The sequence below is a fragment of the Nerophis ophidion genome, linkage group LG08 (assembly GCF_033978795.1).
Source record: "Nerophis ophidion isolate RoL-2023_Sa linkage group LG08, RoL_Noph_v1.0, whole genome shotgun sequence".
Classification (NCBI taxonomy): Eukaryota; Metazoa; Chordata; class Actinopteri; order Syngnathiformes; family Syngnathidae; genus Nerophis; species Nerophis ophidion.
This window is the reverse complement of record NC_084618.1, coordinates 30,140,261-30,167,801: the sequence shown is the minus strand read 5'-3', so window position 1 is coordinate 30,167,801 and position 27,541 is coordinate 30,140,261. Positions and strand designations below refer to the sequence as shown.

The 27,541-nt window shown below is 40.4% G+C and overlaps 1 protein-coding gene across 2 annotated transcripts in view; it reads right to left on the bottom strand.

Moving 5' to 3' along the window:
* Positions 1 to 27,541, bottom strand: part of st6galnac6 (ST6 (alpha-N-acetyl-neuraminyl-2,3-beta-galactosyl-1,3)-N-acetylgalactosaminide alpha-2,6-sialyltransferase 6) — a 54,991-nt gene that overhangs the window by 6,285 nt on the left and 21,165 nt on the right. The window contains exons 1-5 of one of the 2 annotated variants that reach the window (XM_061908261.1): positions 22,042 to 22,292; positions 21,783 to 21,841; positions 8,121 to 8,315; positions 7,633 to 8,045; positions 7,461 to 7,568 (exon numbers count right to left, since the gene is read on the bottom strand). In XM_061908261.1, the coding sequence (XP_061764245.1) occupies positions 7,461 to 7,568; positions 7,633 to 8,045; positions 8,121 to 8,315; positions 21,783 to 21,794 (728 nt within the window). In that variant the 5' untranslated portion in view covers positions 21,795 to 21,841; positions 22,042 to 22,292. Of the gene's footprint in view, positions 1 to 7,460; positions 7,569 to 7,632; positions 8,046 to 8,120; positions 8,316 to 21,782; positions 21,842 to 22,041; positions 22,293 to 27,541 lie in introns of those variants that run through there. The other variant, XM_061908262.1, reaches the window with a different exon arrangement.

Sequence of the window (27,541 nt, the reverse complement as noted above, 5' to 3'; positions counted from 1 at the left end):
TTAACCCTGAACACTAAAAAGACTAACTCTGTCTGCTTCTCCATAAAAAAGCAACCACAAACAAACCTGAATATAAAAATTAATGATGAGGTCATTGAACAAGTACCTGAAGTCAAATATTTGGGCATAATCATAGACTATCAGCTGAATTTTAAAAGTCACATTAAGAAAATGTGTAAAACCCGTACGGCCAACCTAGGCTGTTTTAAGATTATAAGAAACTGCTTAACTCTCAGCTGTTCTTTTACTTTTATGAATTCAATGATTCTTTCACACATACAGTATCTTATGGCTTAACTACATGGTCCCAGGCACACCAGTCATCAGTCAAGACCATTGAGTGTCTTTAAAACCGCGCCTTGAAAGTCCTAGACAAGAAGAGTATATGTTATCATCATTGCCAAATTTTAACCAATACAATATTTTAAATTTCGACCCATTTTATTTTGTTACACACAGTCAAACTGGTTTTTAAATCCTTGGATACCTCTGCTCCCCAATTGCTCTGCAAGGCAATTACAAGACTGCAAAGTGGTACCAGATCTACCACCAGAGCAATGTCAAAAGGCAACTGTTGCGTTCCATTCCGTAGAACATCTTTTGCCCAGACTGCCTTTTACAATAAAAGGACCACAACTATGGAAATATTTACCTGACACTTTGAAAAGTATATCTGCACTTGTCACTTTCAAAAAACAAACAAAATTATGGCTAGTTGAGCAGCAATCGTGTTCCCATGTTTAGTTTGTACTATTTTTTACTAATTGGTTTTTATCTAGTCTGCACTTTGTGTTATTATTATTATTGGCTTTTATCTAGTTTTCACTTTCTTTATATTATCATTATTATCGACTAATTTTTGTCTTATTATTTTTACTTTCCTGTTTTAAATGATAAATGGGTTGTACTTGTATAGCGCTTTTCTACCTTCAAGGTACTCAAAGCGCTTTGACACTACTTAAATGATAAATGGGTTGTACTTGTATAGCGCTTTTCTACCTTCAAGGTACTCAAAGCGCTTTGACACTACTTAAATGATAAATGGGTTGTACTTGTATAGCGCTTTTCTACCTTCAAGGTACTCAAAGCGCTTTGACACTACTTCCACATTCACACACTGATGGAGGGAGCTGCCATGCAAGGCGCCAAACAGCACCCATCAGGAGCAAGGGTGAAGTGTCTTGCTCAGGACACAACGGACGTGACGAAGTTGGTACTAGGTGGGATTTGAACCAGGGACCCTCGAGTTGCGCACGGCCACTCTCCCACTGCGCCACGCCGTCCCTTTTTAATGATGTTGGATCCGTGTTGTTGTTGGGGACAAGTGTTGTAAATTAGCTTTGGCTCCAAACACTATGATGCATACATTGGATAACTGTTTCAGATGTTTATGTTTTTTGTATCTGTCCCTATTTCAAATAAACCTTAATAATAATTGTTACATTTATGAGTCCGTATAGATCAAATTCATAATAGCTCTCTTTTAACAGTTTTGTCCATAGATATTTAAAACATTTTAATGATTGAAGAAAATAAATAAAAATCCCTTATGGACACAATGTAATTGGGATTGAATGTCAGTTTTCAGTTTATAATACGTACTGGTTATGTTCTGATATAGCCCAGTGCAAGTGACTGGTCAAACTCCTTTCTTTCCATTAGAACCATTGCTCAAAGACACAGCAACATCAGTGTCCTCCCTTTGTACAGCAGTTTCCTTTGCAAGCATTACACATTTCCACTTGCCTCCAGCAGGGACTTCCCATTTGTAAGAAAAAAAAAAGAAAAAAAAAATCACTGCTTCCCGGTTCTAGCAGCAGTTATACAAACCCTGTTTCTATATGAGTTGGGAAATTGTGTTAGATGTAAATATAAACGGAATAAAATGATTTGCAAATCCTTTTCAACCCATATTCAGTTAAATATGCCACGAAGACAACATATTTGATGTTCATACTGATAAACATTTTTTTTTTTTTGGCAAATAATCATTAACTTTAGAATTTGAAGCCAGCAACACGTGACAAAGAAGTTGGGAAAGGTGGCAATAAATACTGATAAAATTGAGGAATGCTCATCAAACATTTATTTGGAACATCCCACAGGTGTGCAGGCTAATTGGGAACAGGTGGGTGCCATTATTGGGTATAAAAACAGCTTCCCAAAACATGCTCTGTCTTTCACAAGAAAGACAGAGCACATCCCTTTGTCCGCAACTGTGTGAGAAAATAGTCAAACAGTTTAAAAACAACGTTTCTCAAAGTGCAATTGTGAGAAATTTAGGGATTTCAACGTCTACGGTCCATGTTCAGAAAATCTGGAAAAATCACTCCACTTAAGCGGCATGGCCGGAAACCAACATTGAATGACCGTGAGCTTCGATCCCTCAGACGGCACTCTATCAAAAACCGACATCAATCTCTTAAGGATTTTACCACATTGGCTCAGGCACACTTCAGAAAACCACTGTCACTAAATACAGTTCATCTGTAAGTGCAAGTTAAAGCTCTACTATGCAAAGCGAAAGCCATTTATCAACAACATCCAGAAACGCCGCCGGCTTCTCTGGGCCCGAGAACATCTAAGATGGACTGATGCAAAGTGGAAAAGCGTTCTGTGGTCTGACGAGTCCACATTTCAAATTGTTTTCGGAAATATTTGACACTGTGTCATCCGGACCAAAGGGGAAGAGAACCATCCAGAGCGTTATCGGCGCAAAGTTCAAAAGCCAGCATCTGTGATGGTATGGCGGTGCATTAGTGCCCAAGCATGGGTAAATTACACATCTGTGAAGGCACCATTAATGCTGAAAGGTACATATATATGCTGCCATGTAAGCGCCGTGTTTTTCATGGACGCCCCTGCTTATTTCAGCACGACAATGCCCAGCCACATTCAGCACATGTTACAACAGCGTGGCTTTGTAAAAAAAAAAAAATAATAAAATAAAATAAAAAAAAAAAAAAAAAAGAGTGCGGGTATTTTCCTGCCCCGCCTGCGGTCCAGACCTGTCTCCCATCGAAAATGTTTGAACAACTGAAGCTTTACATAAAACAATAATGGGAAAGAATTCCACTTTCAAAGCTTCAACAATTTGTTTCCTCAGTTCCCAAATGTTTATTGAGTGTTGTTAAAAGAAAAGGTGATGTAAAACAGTGGTGAACATGCCCTTTCCCAACTACTTTGGCACGTGTTGCAGCCATGAAATTATAAGTTAATGATTTGCAAAAAAAAAATAACAAGGTTGATGCTTTTTTTATTTTAAAGACCTCAGAAAGCTGTGTTTTGCAGTCTTTTTTTTAACCAGTGATGTCACAAATTGACAGACATCTTCATTTAGGCATTCCAGTATATGCTCTCTGCCTGCTATGCCTCTAAAGTAAATATGTCTGTTTTTGTAATGATCCAAGAGTGTGCATTTTCAACTTTTCATTTATTTTTGTGACTGGAGAAAATAGCGGTGATGTTCGTGTTAAAAAAATACATCTAAAATTGTACAGTATACTTCCAAAATTATATTTCTGATACTTTTGGGGTGGACCGAGCATGTAGAGGTTCATTTGCAATCTAATCTTTTTCATTTTCCTGAGGGAACTTGTCCTAAAGAAATCAATAAAGTACTATCTAAAGCAGAGGTCTTCTCCAGGGGGGTCAGTAGAGGTACTGCAGGCAGGGTCGTATAATTTTGGGTTGATTGTACTTAAAAAAAAAAAACAATAAAAAAAAGAATATATATATATACACTCTAGATGCGCGGTTTGCGGTCTCAGCCGCGGATTCTGTGGATAAACCGCAGGTCGGGCGGGTGACATGACGAAAAAATAGATTTTAAATATATCCGGGCGGGTGGCGGTTGAACCATTTGGAAATATTTGATATACATGGTTCAGGGATCGGTAACTTTTACCGTTCAAAGAGCCATTTTGGACCCGTGTCACAAAGCGAAGAAGACAATAGGAGACGTAAACATTCTCAAAAATGTCTGTCGGCAGTCACCCAGTTAATAATGATTAGGGCGTGCTCTGAAGCCTTTGTCTTTGACGCCTTCTACAACATGTACTATCTACTTGTTATCTACCAGGGACGGCGTGGCGCAGTGGAAGAGTGGCCGTGCGCAACCCGAGGGTCACTGGTTCAAATCCCACCTAGAACCAACCTCGTCACGTCCGTTGTGTCCTGAGCAAGACACTTAATCCTTGCTCCTGATGGGTGCTGGTTGGCGCCTTGCATGGCAGCTCCCTCCATCAGTGTGTGAATGGGTGTGTGAATGGGTAAAATGTGGAAGTAGTGTCAAAGCGCTTTGAGTAGCTTGAAGGTAGAAAAGCGCTATACAAGTACAACCCATTCATTTATTTATTTATTTACTTGCAAGTCCAGCAATATGTTGCGTGAAGCAGACACACGCACACGACTGCAAGGCATACTGGGTGACACAGAGTACACTAATGGTTGTGATATAAACAATTTTAACACTCTTACTAATATGCGCCACGCTGTGAAGCCACATCAAACAAGAATGACAAACACATTTCGGGAGAACATCCTCACAGTAACAACATAAACGCAACATGACAAATACCCAGAATCCTTTGGATCCATGACAATTCCTGACTATATTATACACCCCGCTAGCAGCAAATCCCGCCGCCCCCCGCCCCCGTGCGTCGGTAAGCCTTGATACAAATATTTGTGATTAACACATGCTTTCATAATGTTTGGCAAGGTTTGTAAACTAAGAAGGCTAGATATAATTAAAGCTGCAAGCAGCGTTGGTCGGGCCCGCCTTTGGCTGCTGCCCCCGCGACCCAAGACCGGATAAGCGGTAGAAGATGGATGGATGGATTATTACATAGAGATAAAGTTGTATACACGTGTTATACATCAGTCTCATAGTAATAACAGTTGTAAAGTGGCTTGGGCATTTTATAAGGACGTCTTGGTGCCACTATTTTGAGACTATAATGCATTGTGAAAAGAATGCAGTTGTATTGAAGTGGGAATATCAAACTTCCTGTTGATTTTAGCTGAAGAATGTCAATGATTAAAATGTAGGTCTAAGTGAGACCTACACAGAGGTTTTTGTTTCATGTCTCTCTGACATTCCTACTGGAAGTTACAAGCAGTTTTGTCTGTGTTTTCTTCCTAGGAGCAGTTTGTCTGTGTTTTATTCCTAGGGGGCGCTAGAGCGCAATTTTGAGTTTTTGGGTTTGTTTTTTATTAGATCGCAATATTTGCCAGTCCTGATGTGTGTGCCAAGTTTTGTGAGTTTTGAAGCATTTTAAAAGGGGTCAAATTACAGCTCAAAGAGGCAAAAATGACATTTTTTAGGAAAATTTGCGCAGGGGTTCTTTAAAGGTGCGTAAAATTCAAACCGGAGCAGTTATCAAAACTCTGTGAATAACTTTTATCAGAAGGGTTCAATCTCTCTCCTGTGCGAGTTTGAAGCCGACACGACAAACGCGTTCAGAGGAGATAATGTTTGAAAAAAGGTGACTGATTTTTACAAAACTTTTATTTTGAAGGGGTGATTTTTAACTTCCTGTTGATTTTTGCTGAAGGATGTCAATTAGTAAAATGTAGGTCCAAGTGAGACCTACATAGAGGTTTTCGTTTCATGTCTTTCCGACATTCCTACCGGTAGTTACAAGCAATTTTGTCTGTGTTTTCTTCCTAGGAGCAGTTTTTTCTGTGATTTATTCAAAAATTGCGCTAGGGAGCAATTTTGAGTTTTGGGGTTTGTTTTTTTCATTAGATCGCAATTTTTGCCAGTCCTGATGTGTGTGCCAAGTGTGTGCCATGGTGAGTTTTGAAGCATTTTAAGGGGGTCAAATTACAGCTCAAAGAGGCAAAAATAGCATTTTTTGCGAAAATTTAGTTTTGAAAGGGTTTTTGCCAACTTCCTGTTGATTTTTGCCCGAGGATGTACAGTAAGGAAATGTAGGTCTAGATTAGACCTACATAGAGATTTTTGTTTCATGTCTCTACGACATTGCAAACGGAAGTTACAAGCAGTGTGTTTTTTTTTTTCCTAGGGTGCGCCAACGCGCAATTTTGATTTTTGGCGTTTAGTTGCTTAATCAGTTGGGCTGCCGCACCATACCGATGTTTATGTAAAATTTGGTGAGTTTTGAAGCATGTTAAGGGGGTCAAATTACAGCGCGACGGTGCGGAATAATAATTGTAAAGAAAGAAAGAATACAACCTTACAGTTTCAATACGGTCCTTTGGCCCATTGCAAAAGGACTCCAATCCTTTTGCAATGGGCCTGGCGGACCCTAATTATTGAATATTATTAAAATCAAGAGTCAGATGACTAATTCAGTGTTAATATCTAAGTGGGCCTAAAGCCCTTCTGTATTGGAAAAATTGGGCCTCGAAGTCAAAAGGGTTAAGAACCCCTGATCTAGACCACATGGAAGTGTGTTCAATGTACATTAACATTTTTACTTTGTTTCTTTGATACATAACCAGCCTTTTAAGATTGTGCTTTTTACCAACCAGTTAAGGGTGGAGTGCCATCTCCGGGTTGGGGAGGAGACCCTGCCCCAAGTGGAGGAGTTCAAGTACCTAGGAGTCTTGTTCACGAGTGGGGGAAGAGTGGATCGTGAGATCGACAGGCGGATCGGTGCTGCCTCTTCAGTAATGCGGACGTTGTACCGATTCGTTGTGGTGAAGAAGGAGCTGAGCCGGAAGCCAAAGCTCTCAATTTACCGGTCGATCTACGTTCACATCCTCACCTATGGTCCTGAGCTTTGGGTCATGACCGAAAGGATAAGATTACGGGTACAAGCGGCCGAAATGAGTTTCCTCCGCCGTGTGGCGGGTCTCTCCCTTAGAGATAGGGTGAGAAGCTCTGCCATCCGGGAGGAGCTCAAAGTAAAGCCGCTGCTCCTCCACATCGAGAGGAGCCAGATGAGGTGGTTCGGGCATCTGGTCAGGATGCCACCCGAATGCCTCCCGAGGGAGGTGTTTAGGCCATGGGGAAGACCCAGGACATGTTGGGAAGACTATGTCTCCCGGCTGGCCTGGGAACGCCTCGGGATACCCCGGGAAGAGCTAGACGAAGTGGCTGGGGAGAGGGAAGTCTGGGCTTCCCTGCTTAAGCTGCTACCCCCGCGACCCGATCTCGGATAAGCGGAAGAAGATGGATGGATGGATGGATGGACCAACCAGTTAGCAACTCAGTAAAAAGAATACATTTCATAAACCTGCAGATCAGATAGATGTGGTTTTCCACACATTTGCTTGAGCTTGACAGAAACTGGATATTTAACTTGCAAGTCGAGGCACTGTGGATTTCAACCTAACTTCACAATTGTAATCAAGGCCCTGCAACAATAAAGGGGTCCAATGCAGTGAAGGCAACATATTTTTTGCACTAAAGGAAATGCGTCCCTCAAGAAATTAACGTGTCTATGCTGAGCTGACAGGCTCCTGCTTGGACCAAAGTATATACTCACTGGCAGTGATTGGGCGGAACCATCCCGTACACTTTGATATTGTCGCATATTTCAATGGCGATGACCATGGTGAACCAGCCAGTGCTCAACCATGAGTGTGATTTTTGTCTGCACAAAAAAAGATAGTGACATTAAAACCAATATGTCCTTCGATGGTTTCTAAAAGCCTCACCTGTCTCGTCCGGTCTCTCGTTGGAAGAGACTGTCAAATCTGCTCATTTTGCTGGGCGCCACGGTGAAACAAGACACATTGGCGTAAGTGGCGTGGATTGTCTGGATGGATCTGTACACGGCTGCTTTGGAGTCCTTGGTCATTTTGCTTGGGGGTCCCCAGAAGATGAAGATGGGTTTGTGGTCAGTGCCGCTCAGGAACTCTTTAGGCTGCCGGACCACCCTGAACACGCTAGAGTGGGCGACCACCCTCAGGGTTGTCCGTTTGCCCACGTCAGCGAAGTAACCCGTCGTAGGGGCATCGTTCATGCGGATGACGCAATTTGTGGCGTCGATCTCCTTCCCAGCATTGCTGCCCAGGACGTGGCTGGAGCTGGTGACCAAGGCGCATTGGTGACATCGCAAAGTCATGCTCTGCCGAGGAGACAAAACACAAGACGTCCATAACATAACGTAAAGTCACTATCGGTCTCGTACGAAACTGCCTACCTTATTCCCCTGAACAGGCACGTAACAGTCTTTGGTGGCCCACTTCTTTAGGTCTGTGGTCTTGGGGGTGTGGTTTCTGACCACGGTGAAGGGCGCGTATGTTTCGTTGCTGGTGTTGGAGTTGTAGAGGATGAAGAGCGTCATCAAGATGAATACCGCGGCCAAGATGGCTAACCGATGGCTCCGCGGTGCGTCCTGAGAAGACACAATTGGACCTTTGGGAATGTGGTCCACAAATCGACACGGCGGGGGGACACGCCTAGATGCTCAAAGCTGACTGACTGATTGCCAGGTTGCGGGGTAAAAAAAACAAACAATGCTGCAGTCCAGGCCTTTCTCCCACCGAAAATGTGTGGCACATTATGAAGCGTAAAATACGACAGCGGAGACCCCGGACTGTTGAACAACTATAGCTCTACATAAAACAAGAATGGGAAATAATTACACTTTCAAAGCTTCAGCAATTAGTTTCCTCAGTTCCCAAGCGTTTGAAAGGAAAAGGTGATGTAACACAGTGGTGAACATGCCCTTTCCCAACTACTTTGGCACGTGTTGCAGCCATGAAATTCTAAGTTAGTTATTATTTAAAAAAAAAAAATAAAGTTTACGTGTTTTAACATCAAATAAGTTGTCTTTGTAGTGCATTCAATTGAATATGGGTTGGAAATGATTTGCAAATCATTGTATTCCGTTTATATTTACATCTAACACAATTTCTCAACTCATATGGCAAAGTGGTTTGTAAATAACTTGTGCTCACTCGGAAGAAAATGGCAATGAAAGCATCCCCTTGTGTTACGTGTATCTCCAAAATGCCATTTGTCTGAAACGTGAAGTAAATTTGTGTCGGTTCAAAAAGATAAAAAGGAATTGGAGTCACATGTTTTATATTGGCCTGTAGAAATTCTAAGGTCGAACCTAACGATTAGCGTCTTATTTCTGGAAGAAATAGATGTCCAGAATGGATCTTTTAATGCTAGCAGAACGGACATCTGGTGTGTTGCATGGCTCAAAAGCTTTCTTCCCAGAGACATTTCTGGTTGTTATTCTCCATTGAATGTTCTCTGGGGACTTCACAGCTGGAAATTTCAACTAAATTGTTTTGGGAGCCACACTTACAGAAAGCCAAGGAACCGGAGGGCGGACTTTTCCCTTCACTATTTGTCTTATTTTGTATACATGTAGTTTAGAGAAGTACCATCTTCTACAGAACACATTTGGTCTGGTCGGTTTGCCAGAGTTAAAATCTTGCTCTACAGTTTTAAGAACCTTCTGCAGATTATCTCTATGACAGCATTTGAGTGTTTTTTTTAGAATATGAGTGTCTTACACGTTTTTTAACCAAACTCACGGACCACATGTTGAATAGCCGAAACAGGGGCGTCACTAGACCTAATACTGTACTGGGGCACACCTGGGGCACAAATAATTCATGTGAGCGTGCGAAGCGCGCAAGCAAAAACATTTTTAGCACTTATTCAACATAAAAAATACATATATAGTGCTTTAAACTATGAAATCATATCAGATTATGTTGTATGAATCTTTGATTAACCACCTGAAATTAACTAATGCATTTGACCTACTTGTGCACTTTTTTACTCCAGACTTCTAAACTGCTAATGGTAAAAGCAAAAAGGAAGAGCAATGAATCTTTTTGAAATATATATTGCAGTAATCATCTGCAAATTTAACATCTACAAAAGAAAAACAAAAAATAAAGCACCCCTACATCTCTGGGTTCTTCTATATTATTTAATTTCCATTTATGGTAATGTGGCTAAACCTATTTCAGATACACAAAACTATAAAATATACACAAAACAATAAAGCCACAGTAGTAGAATAAATGAACAACTGTTGTGTCTGTTTAGGGAATCATTTTCTGAGAAGTAAACTGTAACGTCTCCTTTTCATTTTTGCAAAGTGGTCAATCACTCTGGACAGTCATGGAAATATTACAGTAACTGTTATACAGTTGACCAGTGGTTCCCAACTGGTGGGTCGTGACATAAAAGTGGATTGTGTGTCATTTTCAGTGAGTCGCAGTCAGATGTGTGCATGAAAAAAAAAAGTTTAGGGAGAAAAAAATCAAATTGTTGCAAAAAAAACAGATTATTTTAGCCTTTTTTCTAGTGACTATTAGTGAGTATTTTAGCAAAAGGCAAACCGACTAACAAGTTGGAGGAGGACTCAGGACAGACATGGAAATATATTTAAAAAAAATCTAAATGGGGCAACTAAACCCGATATTTTTAGCCATCATTCTGAAAACAAATACAGAAATTTTACCATTTTTTCTGGAAACAAAACCAGATGCTTTAGCTTTAGCCATTTTTTTGGTGACAAAACAAGATTATTTTAGTCAAAGTCGCACCGATAAACAAGACAAGTCTACTGTGCTATTTTTCTGTGAAATAAACTTGAATGATTTAAAAATTGGCTCACGACTTGATGATATGGAAAAATGTTTTTCTTCCTGAATATAAACCATTTGAGAAGCACTCAACTCACACATGCTTACTCCAAATCATCATTGATGCAGAACCAGCAGACAATAACCAACATTATGTTTCATGTTCATTGGAAATTCCCCCGACAACTCGTACAGCAAATGAATATGTTTGTCTTGATACAAGGAATAACGTTAGCTAACTTAGCATGAACTTAAGACAATGATGTTGCCTAGCTAGCTAGGACTTCACTTACATCTCTCATTCCTGCTGCTTCTTGCTGCGGGCGAATAACTTTCTTAAATCCATCTAGGAGTTACAGTTTGAGTCAAATCAAAATCAAAATAATTTAATTAACAAATTGTTGTTGGCTAACGTTACCTACCTCACGCAGTGATTCGCAGCCCCCCCCCTCTCTCTCTCTCTCTCGCTCAACCGAAGTCTCGATCCACACGTGAATAAATTACCATATTAATTAGCCATGTGCTCATTGTTAGTGGAGTGAATACAGTAGCAATCAATTACCATACTAAGTAGTATGTGCGCTGTTGTCTATGTTATGTAGACTTAAAACTCTGAAGCGTTTTTTTTTTTATTGGTGAAATTTTTACTGGGGCACTGCAGATCAACAGTGGGGCAGTGCCCCAGTGAAATATGTCTGGCGACGCCCCTGAGCCCAAATAACCACAAAGAGAACCTAAAACCAACCTTGGAAGATTACTGCTAGTATTACTAATGAAGTTGAACAACTGATTACTGACTGCAGTAAAGAAGCTACAGCAACACCTTAGTTACATAAATCACTTGACGAAAAAAACTGCCAAAACATGAGACGGCCTTAAGGGGGGCCTTGAGAAGCGCTTCAGTTATGTAAATCACCCGTTTAAGTTAAAGTTAAAGTACCCTAACTAGGTGTGGTGAAATTTGTCCTCTGTATTTTAACCAATCCCCTTGTTCACCCCCTCGGAGGTGAGGGGAGCAGTGGGCAGCAGTGGTGCCGCTCCCAGGAATCATTTTTGGTGATTTTACCCCCAATTCCAACCCTTACTGAGTGCAAAGCACGGAAGTAATGGGTCCCATTTATATAGTCTTTGGTATGACTCGGCCTGGGTTTGAACTCACAACCTACCGATTTCAGGGCGGACACTCTGACCACAAGGCCGTTTGGCCCCAGTGGTCTCTGTTTGCGAGCAAGGTTAAAATTTCTAAGCAAGAATCTGCCAATGTGTTCTGTGGTCCAAGATCCTCTATATGAAAAGGAGCTCTTGGGTGTTTTTAGGAATGTGGTGCAAAAGTGTTTGTCTCCAGGCCAGTGTTAAAGGCCTACTGAAACCCACTATTACCCACCACGTAGTCTGATAGTTTATATATCAATGATGAAATATTAACATTGCAACACATGCCAATACGGCCTTTTTAGTTTACTAAACTGCAATTTTAAATTTCCCGGGAGTTTCTTCTTGAAAACGTCGCGTAATGATGACGTGTACGCAAGACGTCACAGGTTTTTAGGAAATATGAGCGCTGCACACACACACACAGCTATAAGTCGTCTGCTTTAACCGCATAATTACACAGTATTTTGGAGATATGTGTTGCTGAATCTTTTGCAATTTGTTCAATTAAAATTGGAAAAGTCAGAGTAGAAAGATGGAGTTGGGAAGCTTTAGCCTTTAGCCACACAAACACACGGTGATTCCTTGTTTAAAATTCCCGGAGGGGAAACTTTACTGTGGATCACAGCGAACATGGATCCCGATCGAATGTCAACCAGCAGGTTTCGGTGAGTAAATTGTGGTAAAACGTCGCTTCTTACCGGAGATCAGCTGCCGTTGACTTCCCTGAGACACTGCGCGTCAACACACCCCCGACTATCAGGTGCTGTTAAACTCACTAAAACACTCGCAACACAATAGAAAGAAGGGATTTCCCAGAATTATCCTAGTAAATGTGTCTAAAAACATCTGAATCCGTCCCAATGCAATCGCGTTTTTTTTTTCCTAGTCCGTCGCTATCAATATCCTCAAACACGAATCTTTCATCCTCGCTCAAATTAATTGGGAAATTGTCGTTTTCTCCGTCCGAATAGCTCTTTTTGTTGGAGGCTCCCATTAAAAACAATTTGAGGAGCCATCAACATGTGACGTCATCGTCTGCGACTTCCGGTAAAGGCAGGGCTTTTCTCTTACCACCGAAAGTTGCGAACTTTATCGTGGATGTTCTCTACTAAATCCTTTCAGCAAAAATATGGCAATATCGCGAAATGATCAAGTATGACACATAAAATGGACCTGCTATCCCCGTTTAAATAAGAAAATCTAATTTCAGTAGGCCTTTAAAGGACGGCTTTACAGCTTTCTTTTTCTTCACCTGGTGCATCTGGACTGGGCTTTACAGGCGCCATATTAGCTTTCAGTAAGCAATCGAATGAAGCTCTGATGTCGGCCATTAGATTAGGGAGAGATGAGTGGGACTAAAATGTTGTTAGAGGTAGTAATGTACGTTAGCAAGTGCCGCACCCAACCAGCTTTTTCGCATCGCATTTCTGTTGCCTGGACAGGCTGTTGACTCTTTGTCTAGCCCTGCTCCTAAGGTCCTAGTGTCAATTTCGAGGGCCGCCACATCACTTTATGTGGCTTGCAGATGTAGGAAATGTAAAGCAATTATGTAGCTCAATGTATTTTTTTGAATTTTGACAGAAACATTTACTGCTTGCAACTGCATATCTTCCAGGCCAGGGGTGTCCAAACTACTGCCTGCGGGCCAAGTGTGGCCCGCTAGACACATGTTTTAGGGATTTCACCATCAACAGTCTGTAATATCATCAAAACGTTCAAGGAATCTTGAGAAATCACTGCACGTAAGCGATATTACGGACCTTCGATACCTCAGGCGGTACAGCTACAAAAATGACATCAGTGTGTAAAGGATATCACCACATGGGCTCTGGAACACTTCAGAAAACCTCTGTCAGTAACTACAGTTCCTTGTTACATCTGTAAGTACAAGTTCAAACTCTACTATGCAAAACAAAAGCCATTTATCAACAACACCCAGAAACGCCGCCGGCTTCGCTGAGCCCGAGCTCATCTACGATGGACTGATGCAAAGTGTAAAAGTGTTCTTTGGTTTGATGAGTCAACATTTCAAATTGTTTTTGTAACTGTGGACGTGGTGTTCTCAGGAACAAAGAGGAAAATAACTATTCAAATTGTTTTAGGCGCAAAGTTCAAAAGCCAGCATCTGTGATGGTATGAGGGTGTATTAGTGCCCAAGACATGGGTAACTTACACATCTGTGAAGGCACCATGCCAATGGTGACAACGCCAAGCCACGTGTTACAACAACATGGCTTCATAGTAAAAGAGTACGGGTACTAGACTGGCCTGCCTGTAGTCCAGATCTGCCTCCCATTGAAAATGTGTGGCGCAATAAGAAGCTTAAAATACCACTACGGAGACCCTGGATTGTTGAACAACTTAAGCTGTACATCAAGCAAGAATGGGAAAGAATTCCACCCGAAAAGCATCAAAAATTTGTTTGCTCAGTTCTCAAACATTAACTGAGTGTTGTTAAAAGGAAAGGCCATGTAACACAGTGGTAAAAATGCCCCTGTGCCAGCTTTTTTGCAATGTGTTGCTGCCATTAAATTTTAAGTTAATGATTATTTGCAAAAAAAAAATATTTTCTCGGTTCGAACATTAAATATCTTGTCTTTGCAATCTATTCAATTGAATACAAGTTGAAAAGGATTTGAAAATCTTCTGTCTATCTGTGTTGGCCCTGCGATGAGGTGGCGACTTGTCCAGGGTGTACCCCGCCTTCCGCCCGATTGTAGCTGAGATAGGCGCCAGCACCCCCCGCAACCCCGAAAGGGAATAAGCGGTAGAAAATGGATGGATGGATGGATGTATTCGGTTTTTACTAACAAATTACACAACGTGCCAACTTTACTGGTTTTGAAGTGTTATTTTTGTACAAGATTGTATGTACAAACCCCATTTCCATATGTGTTGGGAAATTGTGTTAGATGTAACTATAAACGGAATACAATAATTTGCAAATCATTTTCAACCCATATTCAGTTGAATGCACTACAAAGGCAAAATATTTTATGTTCAAAGTCATATACTTAAAAAATTTTTTGCAAATAATAATTAACTTAGAATTTCATGGCTGCAACACGTGCCAAAGTAGTTGGAAAAGAGCATGTTCACCACTGTGTTACATCACCTTTTCTTTTAACAACACTCAATAAACGTTTGGGAACTGAGGAAACTAATTGTTGAAGCTTTGAAACTCGAATTCTTTCCCATTCTTGTTTTATGTAGAGCTCCAGTCGTTCAACAGTCCGCTGTCGTATTTTACGCTTCATAATGCTCCACACATTTTCGATGGGAGACAGGTCTGGACTGCAGGCGGGCCAGGAAAGTACCCGCACTCTTCTATTACGAAGCCACGCTGTTGTAACACGTGCTGAATGTGGTGTGGCATTGTCTTGCCGAAATAAGCAGGGGTGTCCATGAAAAAGACGACGCTTCGACGGCAGCATGTGTTGTTCCAAAACCTGAATGTACCTTTCACCATTAATGGTGCCTTCACAGATGTGTAAGTTACCCATGCCTTGGGCACTAATGCACCCCCATACCATCACAGATGCTGGCTTTTGAACTTTGTGTCAAAAACAGTCTGGATGGTTCGCTTCCCCTTTGGTCCGGCTGACACGATGTCGAATGTTTTCAAAAACAATTTGAAATGTGGACTCGTCAGACCACAGAATATTTTTCCACTTTGCATCAGTCCATCTTAGATGATCTCGGACCCAGAGAAGCCGGCGGTGTTTCTGGATGTTGTTGATAAATGGCTTTCGCTTTGCATAGTAGAGCTTTAACTTGCACTTACAGGTGTAGCAACAAACTGTATTTAGTTACAGTGGTTTTTTTAAGTGTTCCTGAGCCCATGTGGTGATATCCTTTAGAGATTGAATTCGGTTTTTGATACAGTGCCGTCTGAGGGATCGAAGGTCACGGTCATTCAATTTTGGTTTCCGGCCATGCCGCTTACGTGGAGTGATTTCTCCAGATTCTCTTAACCTTTTGATTATATTATGGACCGTAGATGTTGAAATCCTTAAATTTCTTGCAATTGCACTTTGGGAAACGTTGTTCTTAAACTGTTTGACTATTTGCTCACGCAGTTGTGGACAAAGGGGTGTACCTCGCTCCATCCTTTCTTGTGAAAGACTGAGCATTTTTTGGGAAGCTGTTTTTATATTCAATCATGGCACCCACCTGTTCCCAATTAGCCTGCACACATGTGAGATGGTCCAAATAAGTGTTTGATGAGCATTCCCCAACTTTATCAGTATTTATTGCCACCTTTCCCAACTTCTTTGTCATGTGTTGCTGGCATCAAATTCTAAAATGAATGATTATTTGCAAAAAAATAACATTTATCAGTTTGAACATCAAATATGTTGTCTTTGTAGCATATTCAACTGAATATGGGTTGAAAATGATTTGCAAGTCATTGTATTCCGTTTATATTTACATCTAACACAATTTCCCAACTCATATGGAAACGGGGTTTGTACATGATTGTTGTTACGTCACAACTAACCGTCAAAAAAAAGCATTCTAATTTGTGTTCCCGTGTGAAATTATTACTTTCCTGCAGGTTGTACTGTAAAGAATGTGTAAACGTGATCACAGATAATTTTGGGACAGCACACAGTTGTAATAACTAAAAAACAACTGAAGTTAGTGCAGTGATTTAGGTGTCAAATTTATTTAGATGCTTATTCAATTATACCTATTTAATATCTGTATAAGTACACATACTACAGAACTGTATAAATATATAAATTGTAAATACATTGCGTAGATGCAAGTGTATATAAGTAAATAGTATGTTTATATAATCATAAGTATATAATATATATACACATTTCAGTGTTTTCCACAGGTGGTGTGGTTGGGTGGGGGGGGGGGAGATGGGTGGCAGCGGCGGCGGCGATGACCAAGAAGAACGCGCAGTTGGAATATAATTACAACACTTTATGTACATATTTATATAATATTTACATATTTATATAATATGTAACTACAAGCTCCATTCACAGACAGAGTCCCATTGCTTTTATGAGCGGTTGAGCGAGTCAAAGGCCGGGAACATTTTTATTTATTTATTTGTGGCGGTCGTAATTCATTTGTGGCGGGCCGCCACAAATAAATGAATGTGTGGGAAACCCTGCATTTATAGACTATCAGTATGTATGTATATAGATATATTGTAAATTTACATGCAGTCGGGATTCGGTCGCCAGCCAAATTTTATTAGCCCAATGAGGCTCCCGAATTATAAAGTTTGGACATCCCTATTCTAAACTTTATAATCTAACCATGCAACAAGATATCCCAAGCATTTTTGTCATAACTACTAATGATTGTTTTAATTTCCCCTCGGGGATTAATAAAGTATTTCTGATTCCGAGTCCAGTTCGTATTAAGTTTTGGCGTTAATTCTGTTCCAGCGTTCTTATTTCTAGTTTCCACTTTCTGTGTGCTTCCTTGCACTGCCTCCTCCACCTGACCCTGATTGGCAATCAGAACACACCTGTCCCTAGGTGCCAATTACAGTCTTTCTGATGACAGCCCCGTTACACTGGAAGGTGACGGCATTACTGTAGTTGTTTTCTGCAGTGCCATGAAAACCTGATTTCCTTTCTTTTTATGAAATGATGGGGACAGCTGGTCCCCATAATTTTATTGATGTCAATGGTACACGTACTATTTAAATATACACATACATACAATACTCTGACATTTATAACAAATTCAACCGTTTGGAAATTAGTTCAAGTGCAGAATCAGCGTGCGATAACAGTTTTTATGCGCTTGGATTTTTGGCACTAATGTGACGCCATGCATGTACTATTTAAGTAACCAGAACTTGCTCAATTTTCAACTAATTTCCAAACGGTTGGATTTTTTTAATAAATGTCAGAGTATTGTATATATATTTAAATAGTACATGTACCATTGACATCAATAAATTGATGGGGACCAGCTGTCCGTGATAAGATGGCCGCTACGCTGAAGAAACATGGAGTGTTTATTCATATCTATGATGAAAGGTCCATGGCAGTTCCCTGGGATTAAAAGAAAGGAAATCAGGTTTTCATGGGGCTATCATGGCTGAAGAAGTAAGTCTTACACTATTATCTCTCAGATTTAATTAGCCTAATGTATGGAGCTAGCTTTTTTTTGTTGTTTTTTAAATACATATTTTTAACTCTGCCATCTATACTGATCTGGCCTGATATCTAATTTTCCATAGTTTGAGTTGTTTGCAGAAACCTAAATACTTTTTATAGTAATATTAAAACCATAATCATTAATTGTAGTGATAACCTGTCATTCATTATTCTACTAAAATAGTAATTGCAATCATAATATCAATAATTAGGCCCATACTGTACGCTAATCATGTTGTCCTAATATGAAGTACGCATAGATAAGTGGGTTCGGGTAGACTCTAGTGTAAACTTAAAGTAGATAGAGGAAATAAAATTAAAATTAATAGTCCCACTCTGTGGCATACATTCAATATTTACATATACAAATATTAAATAAATAAAAATATTTTTAAAAACAGACAAGTGAGGAAAGAAAACATATTTGAAAATATAATTTACATCATTGAGTGACATGTGTAGACTGGTTGTATGAAAAGAGAGTTATTGATCTTGGCACTTCATTAACTATGTGATGTTCTCTCAACAGATGAGACATTACCTTCTTCGAAGACTTTTAGATCAAATTAAATTTGCATTTTCCACAACTCCACTAAATTTGGACTTTTTAAAATTTGTTTGTCGACAGAAGCTGTATTATCTTGATACATATTGACGATGATCCGCCCTGCTATACTTCTGATTGGCCCTCAGCTATTTTCGCCTGACCAATCAGAAAGGAGGGGCGGACTAGCCCCTCCCCTCAGACACTCCCCCTCCAAGCCAAAACCCTGACAGTAACTTGGCATTGAAAATAAAAATATTGAAACCGAAAAAAATAAAAATTGATACTGAAAAAAAGTGAGACTGGGGGGGGGGAAATAGAGTGTAAAACACACACTGAAAAAAGATGGACATGAAGAAGAATTTTAAAGACTGATATTGAAAACGACATCATTCAATGCCAATACTTTTTTTTTCAGCGTCAATACAACTTTTATTACAATGCCAAATTTTATTTTCGCTGCCAAAAACCGTGATTACAATGCCAAATTTTATTTTCAATTCCAAAAATCGTAATTACAATGCCAAATTTTATTTTCAATGCCAACTATTAATGTCAGGGTTCTGTCTCCATAGGAATTCACATTGTAGGAATTTTAAATAATTTATTTGTAAATTATAGTGGAAAATAAGTATTTGGTCAACCATTCAAAGTTCTCACTGATGGAAGTACGTTTTGGCTCAAAATCTCACGATACATGGCCCCATTCATTCTTTCCTTAACAAGGATCAATCGTCCTGTCCCCTTAGCAGAAAAACAGCCCCAAAGCATGATGTCTCCACCCCCATGCTTCACAGTAGGTATGGTGTTCTTGGGATGCAACTCAGTATTCTTCTTCCTCCAAACACGACGCGTTGAGTTTATACCAAAATGGATACATGGATGATACAACAGAGGATTGGGAGAATGTCATGTGGTCAGATGAAACCAAAATAGACCTTTTTGGTATAAACTCAACTCGTCGTGTTTGGAGGAAGAAGAATACTGTGTTGCATCCCAAGAACACCATACCTACTGTGAAGCATGGGGGTGGAAACATCATGCTTTGGGGCTGTTTTTCTGCTAAGGGGATCCGTGTTAAGCAAAGAATGAATGGGGCCATGTATCGTGAGATTTTGAGCCAAAACCTCCTTCCATCAGTGAGAGCTTTGAATGGTTGACCAAATACTTATTTTCCACCAATATTAACAAATAAATTATTTAAAATTCCTACAATGTGAATTCCTGGATTGTTTTTCCACATTCTGTCTCTCACAGTTGAAGTGTACCTATGATGAAAATTACAGACCTCTGACAACATTTTAAGTAGGAGAACTTGCACAATCGGTGGCTGACTAAATACTTTTTTGCCCCACTGTTCAATGTCAATACTCTGATGATTAACTTGTGTGATGACTGTATTATGCTGATAGTATATATTTGTACATATTTGTACTATGACTTGATTAACGTGGACCTCGACTTAAACAAGTTCAACTTATTCGAGTGTTACCATTTAGTGCTCATTGTACCGAATAGAGTTATGATCCAAATTATTCAACCCCCACACAATTTTGGTGTTTTAGCAAGTTGGACATTTATTCCGTATTTTGTTTATAGTCATATCAAATAAAGATGTGTCCAATAGACAAATGCAACTTAAATTGTAACACGGTATTTTACAAAATACCAAAAAAGGACATTTTTTATTAATATCTCATTGACAAAATGATTCAACCCCCTAGTTACATGCATCATTAGTACTTAGTAGAACACCCTTTGGCAGTAATTACATCCTTCAAACGTGATACATAACCGGACACAAGCTTCTTGCAACCATCTACAGGTATTTTAGCCCATTCCTCTTGGGCAAAGGCCTCCAGTTCATTCATATTCTTGGGCTTGCGTGCTGCAACTGCCTTCTTCAAGTCCCACTACAGGTTTTCTATAGGATTTAGGTCTGGCGACTGTGAAGGCCACTCCAGAGTCTTCCAGCCCAGCCCTTCTTCTGCAACCACTCTGATGTTGATTTGGAGGTATGCTTGGGATCGTTGTCCTGTTGGAAGGTCCAACGTCTCCCAAGCCTCAGCTTCGTCACTGACTTCATGACATTTGCAGCAAATAAATCCTGGTAGGAAATAGAATTCATAATGCCTTGATCGCGCTGGAGATTCCCGGTACCTGAGGCAGAGAAACATCCCCAGAGCATGATTGACCCCCCCCCCCACCATGCTTAACAGTAGGAAAGGTGTTCTTATCTTTGTAAGCTTCATTTTTTCTCCTCCAGACATAACGTTGATTCATAGGCCCAAAGAGTTCCAGTTTTGTCTCATCACTCCATAGAACAGTTTCCCAAAACCTTTGGGGTTTGTCCAGATGATTTTTGGCATACTGGAGTCTATTTTTCTTGTCCCTGGTAGTCAGAAGTGGGGTGCGTCTGGGAGTTCTGGCATGGAGGCCTTCATCTCGTAGTATGCGCTTTATTGTCTGGGACGAAACCTGCTTTCCCCCTTCTGCAATGTCCTGTTGTAGTTCCTCAGCTGTTACCCGGGGGTTTTTCACCACTGTACGCACACAGCATCCTCTTTCTACCACACCCAGGTAGTGTTTCCACTGTGCCTTTAGCTTTAAACTTGCGAATTATGCTCCCGAATGTGTCTCTTGGAATGTGTAATGTCTTTGCTATTTTCTTATATCCATATCCTTTCTTATGAAGATAAATTACCTCCTCTCTTGACTTCTTTGACCACTCCCTGGACTTCACCATGTTGCAAATACACCATTGACCATCTACAAGAAGCTGAGCGTCACAGTCTTTTTCAATCAGTTTAATTGTTGCTCGTTATGGTTCTAATCTTATCTACAGGTGTCTTCAACACCTGATTGAAAAGACCTTATTCAAATTCTGTTCTTAAGAGTTATGATCTTCAAGGGGTTGAATAATTTTGTCAATGAGATATTAAGAAAAAGTTCCTTTTTTTGGTATTTTGTAAAATACGGTGTTACAATTTAAGTTGCATTTGTCTATTTGACATATCTTTATTTGATATGACTATAAACAAAACACGGAATAAATGTCCAACTTGCCAAAACACCAAAATTGTTTGGGGGTTGAATAATTTTGACCACAACTGTATGTACTGTACTATCTACAAATAAAACTTTCAAATCACTCACTCAATGTGTTACATATTTTTAAAACATTGCCTATAGTGTCGGGCACAGTAAATTAGCCCTACAACCAATTTTCTTATGTTTGAACGGTTTATTCCACCTAACTGCATGTGAGAAGTTGCACACCACTGCAAAGACAATAAAGATAAGAAAAACATACAAAGTAGTAAGCATGGTTATGGAAGATAGAGATGCAAACGTTGTGGTTGGACCACACCCTCCTGTTTTTTTTTTGTGCATGTGTGTTTTTTGTTTACCTTAAGCGCCATGCTCCTTGGTCCCGCTGTGTTTTGACGCCTCGCAGGTTGTTACGCTCCTGCAAAGAAAAATCGGAACCACACAAACACAATCTCAATGTTTGTTTTAATGGCTGCTGCTGTTTGCACACTGCAAGTCAAGGCACTCCATGTCAATGCAAAGCCACCCGCGGACGTTATGATCATTGCTCACTTATTTACCAAAATATGTTTAAATATCCAAAAGTAAATACATGGACTGATATATATGAGATATTACCATCTTACGCATCCCCCAGTGGTCGGCGTTGATGGAGATTTCCCGCGAGCGACATTCCCACGACGTTTTCTTTATTTTTTTAAGCTGTAAATGTTACCATATTATGCTCACGGAAACCTCGACTAGTCCACAGTGGCATGTTTTGTTTTTGTATTTTTATTATTTATTTTTTTTAATAGCCGATTGAACGGAGCTGGATGTTTGTTCATGCAGTCCTATGTTCCTGCGCCATCAGCTGACGTCATCACCCAGCTCACTGCAGCACGTCAAGAACCCCCCTATCCCCTCCCCTCTCCACTTTATTACCTCCACCAAGCACCACATACAGGTATAGTTTTTTTAAGCATTGTCGTTCGCAATATACATCCATTCATTTTCTACCGCTTGTCCCTAGCTATGCACAAAAACACTGTCAAGGAGCCGTGAAATTGCAGTGTCTGAATAAACCATATATATTCAGGTTCCCCATTTTAAATGTGAGATTAATATTCAAAATATATGCTCGATCAGGGGTGTCCAAAATGTTCACCGTGGGCCACACACTGAAAAATTAAAAGCATGTGTTTATACCAGGGGTCACCAATGTTACAATGTATGGGTTTCACCCGGTGGGATTTGAGGGGTGCACCCGGATGTTTGCATTACTCTGAAGTTACCGGGTAAAATGACTGAACGGCAACTCTGTGTGTGCGTCTTCCATGTTTTCGCCAGGCAAGTAGAATTCCAATCCAATGTGGCGGGAGGTTTCAAACCGAATGCATCCATCGTTCTTTTCCGTTGTAAAATGCTGTCTTCGGCTTCCTCCTTCACCTCAACTTCTTCATCTGACATTCGTAAGCGTTGTTGTGTTCGGATTTACCGCTGCCACCATGTTTTAATGTTAGATATCTTATTAAATGAAGACGCACACACAGAGTTGCCGTTCAGTCATTTTACCCGGTAACTTCAGAGTAATGCAAACATCCGGGTGCACCCCTCAAATCCCACCGGGTGAAACCCATACATTGTAACAACCAAAGCGATGCCCGCGGGCACCAGGTAGCCTGTAAGGACCAGATGAGTCGCCCGCTGGCCTGTTCTAAAAATAGCTCAAATAGCAGCACTTACCAGTGAGCTGCCTCTATTTTTTAAATTGTATTTATTTACTAGCAAGCTGGTCTCACTTTGCTCGACATTTTTAATTCTAAGAGAGACACAACTCAAATAGACTTTGAAAATCCAAGAAAATATTTAAAAGACTTGGTCTTCACTTGTTTAAATAAATTCATTTATTTTTTTACAACTTTCAGAAAGACAATTTTAGAGAAAAAATACAACCTTAAAAGTGATTTTAGGATTTTTAAACACATATACCTTTTTACCTTTTAAATTCCTTACTGGTCTTTCCTGACAATTTAAATCAATGTTCAAGTAAATAATTTTTTTTTTTATTGTAAAGAATAATAAATACATTTTAAGTTAATTATCCATTTTAGCTTCTGTTTTTTCGACAAAGGATATTTTTGAAATATTTCTTCAAACTTGTGATTAAAATTAAAAAAATATATTCTGTCATATCTAGAAAATCTTTAGAATCAAATTCAAATCTTATTTCAAAGTCCTTTGAATTTCTTTTAAAATTTTTGTTCTGGAAAATATAGAAGAAATAATGTTAGAAATATAGCTTGGTCCAATTTTTTATATATCCTAACAAAATGCAGATTGGATTTTAACCTTTTTAAAACATGTCATCAAAATTCTAAAATTAATCTTAACCAGGAAAAATTGCTAATTGTGTTCCATAAATTATTTTTTTTATTTTTTCAAAAAGATTTGAATTAGATATTTTTTTTCCTTTTTTTCAGATGCATTTTGAATTTTAAAGAGTTGAAATTGAAGATAAACTGTTTCAAAATTTAATTTTCATTTTTTTCTGTTTTCTCCTCTTTTAAACCGTTCATTTGTTTTTTTTCATCATTTATTCTCTACAAAAAAACCTTCCATAAAAGGAAAAAAAATGTATGACGTACAGAAATGCCCATTTTATATATATATATATATATGTATGTATATATATGTATATATATATATATATATATATATTTATTAAAGGTAAATTGAGCAAATTGGCTATTTATGGCAATTTATTTAAGTGTGTATCAAACTGGAAGCCCTTCGCATTAATCAGTACCCAAGAAGTACAAAATATGCAATATTTTCCTCAAGTGGAATATTTGAATGTGAAGTAATTGGTGTTGTGTACGCTTGTACTTTAAAAGAAATCAATAAAGCGGAATTAGTCGCTTGTAGTTCCATCCATCCATTTTGTACCGTTTGTCCCTTTCAGGACAAGCAGCTGCATTCGGGCGGAAGGCGGGGTACACCCTGGACAAGTCGCCGCCTCATCACAGGGCCAACACAGATAGACAAAATTCACATTCATTCACTAGGGCCAATTTAGTGTTGCCAATCAACCTATCCCCAGGTGGAGGTGGGAGGAAGCAGGAGTACCCGGTGGAACCCACGCAGTCACGGGGAGAACATGCAAACTCCACACAGAAAGATCCCGAGCCCGGGATTGAACTCAGGATCATTGTATTGCACATGCACCAAACCTCTGTTGTGGTATAGAGGTTTATGCCGCTCTTTTTTATACTCACACTTCTAGCTACAAATTCAGTCTCTTGACAGGCCTCACTGTTATTCCAACTCTAGTAAAGACGGGAGAATCCAGGCCCCTGACAGGTGGCGTCAGAACCTCTCTCAGATGTGATCGGTTCCTCCTGATGTAGCCTGTAGGAGTTTGTAACTCGTAGGATCGTGGTGTCCCCGCCGAACGACAGACAACACCTTGATGTGGCCCGTTCTTTAGCCCAAAAGTTTTTCGGCCCGGCTGCACAGGTGGCTTCTCACATGCTCTGTGGTGTCAGCCTTCAGCCTGCTGTATTTTGAGTGCTATGTCATTTGCCTCAAATGCTTCCAAATCTGGCCATGCTGGTGTGAGAGTGTTCGGGCACTCAGGGAGCGGTGTCTGAATCTTGCGCCCAATTAAGAACTGTGCTAGTGATACCCAATGAGCAAGGGGAGTTGCTCTGTACGCCATCAGTGCTTTGAAGGAATTTTCGCTTTTCTGTCGCGGTGACTTAATGGTTTTCATAGCCCGCTCGGCTTCCCCGTTGCTCCAGAGATACCGCGGGCTACTAGTGTCATGTTGAAATTTCTAAATTGCAAATTGAGGGCTGTTATCAGTGATGAGTTTGTCTGGCACCCCATGACGGCTGGAAATGGATTTCATTCTCAACACCACAGCTGAGGATGTCGTACTTGGGAGACTAGCAACCTCCGTGTATCTTGAGTAGTAATCAATAACTAATAAAAAACTGTCCCCTTCTTCCATTCAAAAGATATCAGCAGCCAGGTGTTGCCATTGTCTTGAGGGAGGTGTAGAAACCAGGGGTTCAGGTGAGATGCAACATTCTTTTGCTCAGATTTCACACTGGCTTACTTTCTCTTTGATCTGCTGAGAAAGTCACACTGCGTCATGAGCCCTGGCAAGACATTTTACCATTCCTTGATGACCTTAATAAAAAGATCATGTCAGTGCTGCCAGTACGGCTTCAGCTCTGGAGCCAATTTCTTCTTTTTCCAGCCTGCGATAATGAGAAGACAGCTTTCTGCACACTAGATCCTCCTCCTGTGCTTTCTTTATTTGCAGCAATTTCTCTGGTGAAGCTGGGAGGTTCTGCACCACATCATTGACCTGAGCTCTGACCTCACTCTAAAGTGTGCTTTCCTGGCCTGTTGTTTCTTGGAGTGGTGCTCTAAACAGAGCATCTGCTGTGATCAGATTTTTCCCTGGCACGTGCACTATTGTGTATGAGAAACGATGGAGTCGCAGTCTGAAATTGCAACACTCAAGGTAGAACATCGTCCAGCGCCCTTGAGCTTAAGAAGCTTATCAGTGGTTTATGGTTATTGCAGATTTCAAAGTGTAGGCGCTAGAGATGCGCGGATAGGCAATTATATCATCCGCAACCGCATCACCAAAGTCGTCATCCACCCGCCATCCACCCGAACCAATATTTTATCAGAACCGCAACCGCCCGCCGCCCGCCCGTTGAAAGACATCAGAGGTCGGCCAACTTTACCACTCAAAGAGCTATTTGAACCCGTTTCACAGAGTAAAGTAGACAATGGGAGCCGATAACGTTCTCTCGACTATCCAATGTTGTTCTACCTGATGACAAGAATAAGGATGTGCTGTGAAGCCATTGCCTTTGACACCTTCTACAAAATGTACAAACCGATTGTTAGTCCAGCAACATGTTGTATGCAGCTTCCGCAATCACACGTACAAGATTGAAAGGCATACTGGGTGATACAGAGTACACTGATGGTTGTGATATTAACAATTTTAACACTCTTACTAATATGCGCCTCGCTGTGAAGCCACACCAAACACATTTCGGGAGAACACCCTCACAGTAACACAACATAAACGCAACACAACAAATACCCAGAATCCTTTGCATCCGTGATACTTCCTGAATATATTTTACACCCCCGCGCCCCCAACCCAGCCCACCTTACCGACGCACAGGGTGGGGGGTGGCGGGGTTTGCTGCTAGCGGGGTGTATAAAATAGTCAGGAATTGTCATGGATGCAAAAGATTCTGGGTATTTGTTGTGTTGCGTTTATGTTGTGTTACTGGGAGGATGTTCTGCCGAAATGTGCTTGTCATTCTTGTTTGGTTGGGCTTCACAGCGTGGCGCAAATTACTAAGAGTGTTAAAATTGTTTATATCACAACCATTAGTGTACTCTGTGTCACCCAGTATGCCCTGCAGTCGTGTGCGTGTTGCTGCGGAAGCCACACACAACATGTTGCTGGTCAAACAAGCAGATCGTACATGCGGTAGAAGGCGACAAAGCCATATGCTTTATAGCACGCCCTAATACTTTTTAACTGGGTAACTACCGGCAGTCATTCTAGAGAATGTTTGCGTCTCCTATTGTCTTCTTCGCTTTGTGACACGGGTCCTAAATGGCTCTTTGAATGGTAAAGGATACCGATCCCTGAACCATGTATATCAAATATTTCCGAATGGTTCAACCGCCACCTGCCCTAATCTAATTAAAATCTAATTTTTCGTCATGTCACCCGCCCGACCCGCGGTTTATCCGCGGACTCCGCGGATGAGACCGCAAACCGCGCATCTCTAGTAGGCGCTAAAGGTATGTCTGAAGTCGTTCACATGCTCATGTGAGAGCCAGGTCTTCCTTTTCGATTTGAGCATACATGCTCAGTATCAGACATGATGAAGGAGATAAAGGCAACTGGCTTCCAGGCGCCAGAGGGTTGAAGTTGTGACAAGACTCCTCCTAATCCATAAGAAGACGCGTCAGCTGACACTCTTGTTGTTATTTTCTGGACAGTACTGTGCGAGTACTGTCGACAAACAGAGTTCCATCTTTACTCTTTCAAAGGCATTTTGCTGGGCTACACCCCATGTCCACATAT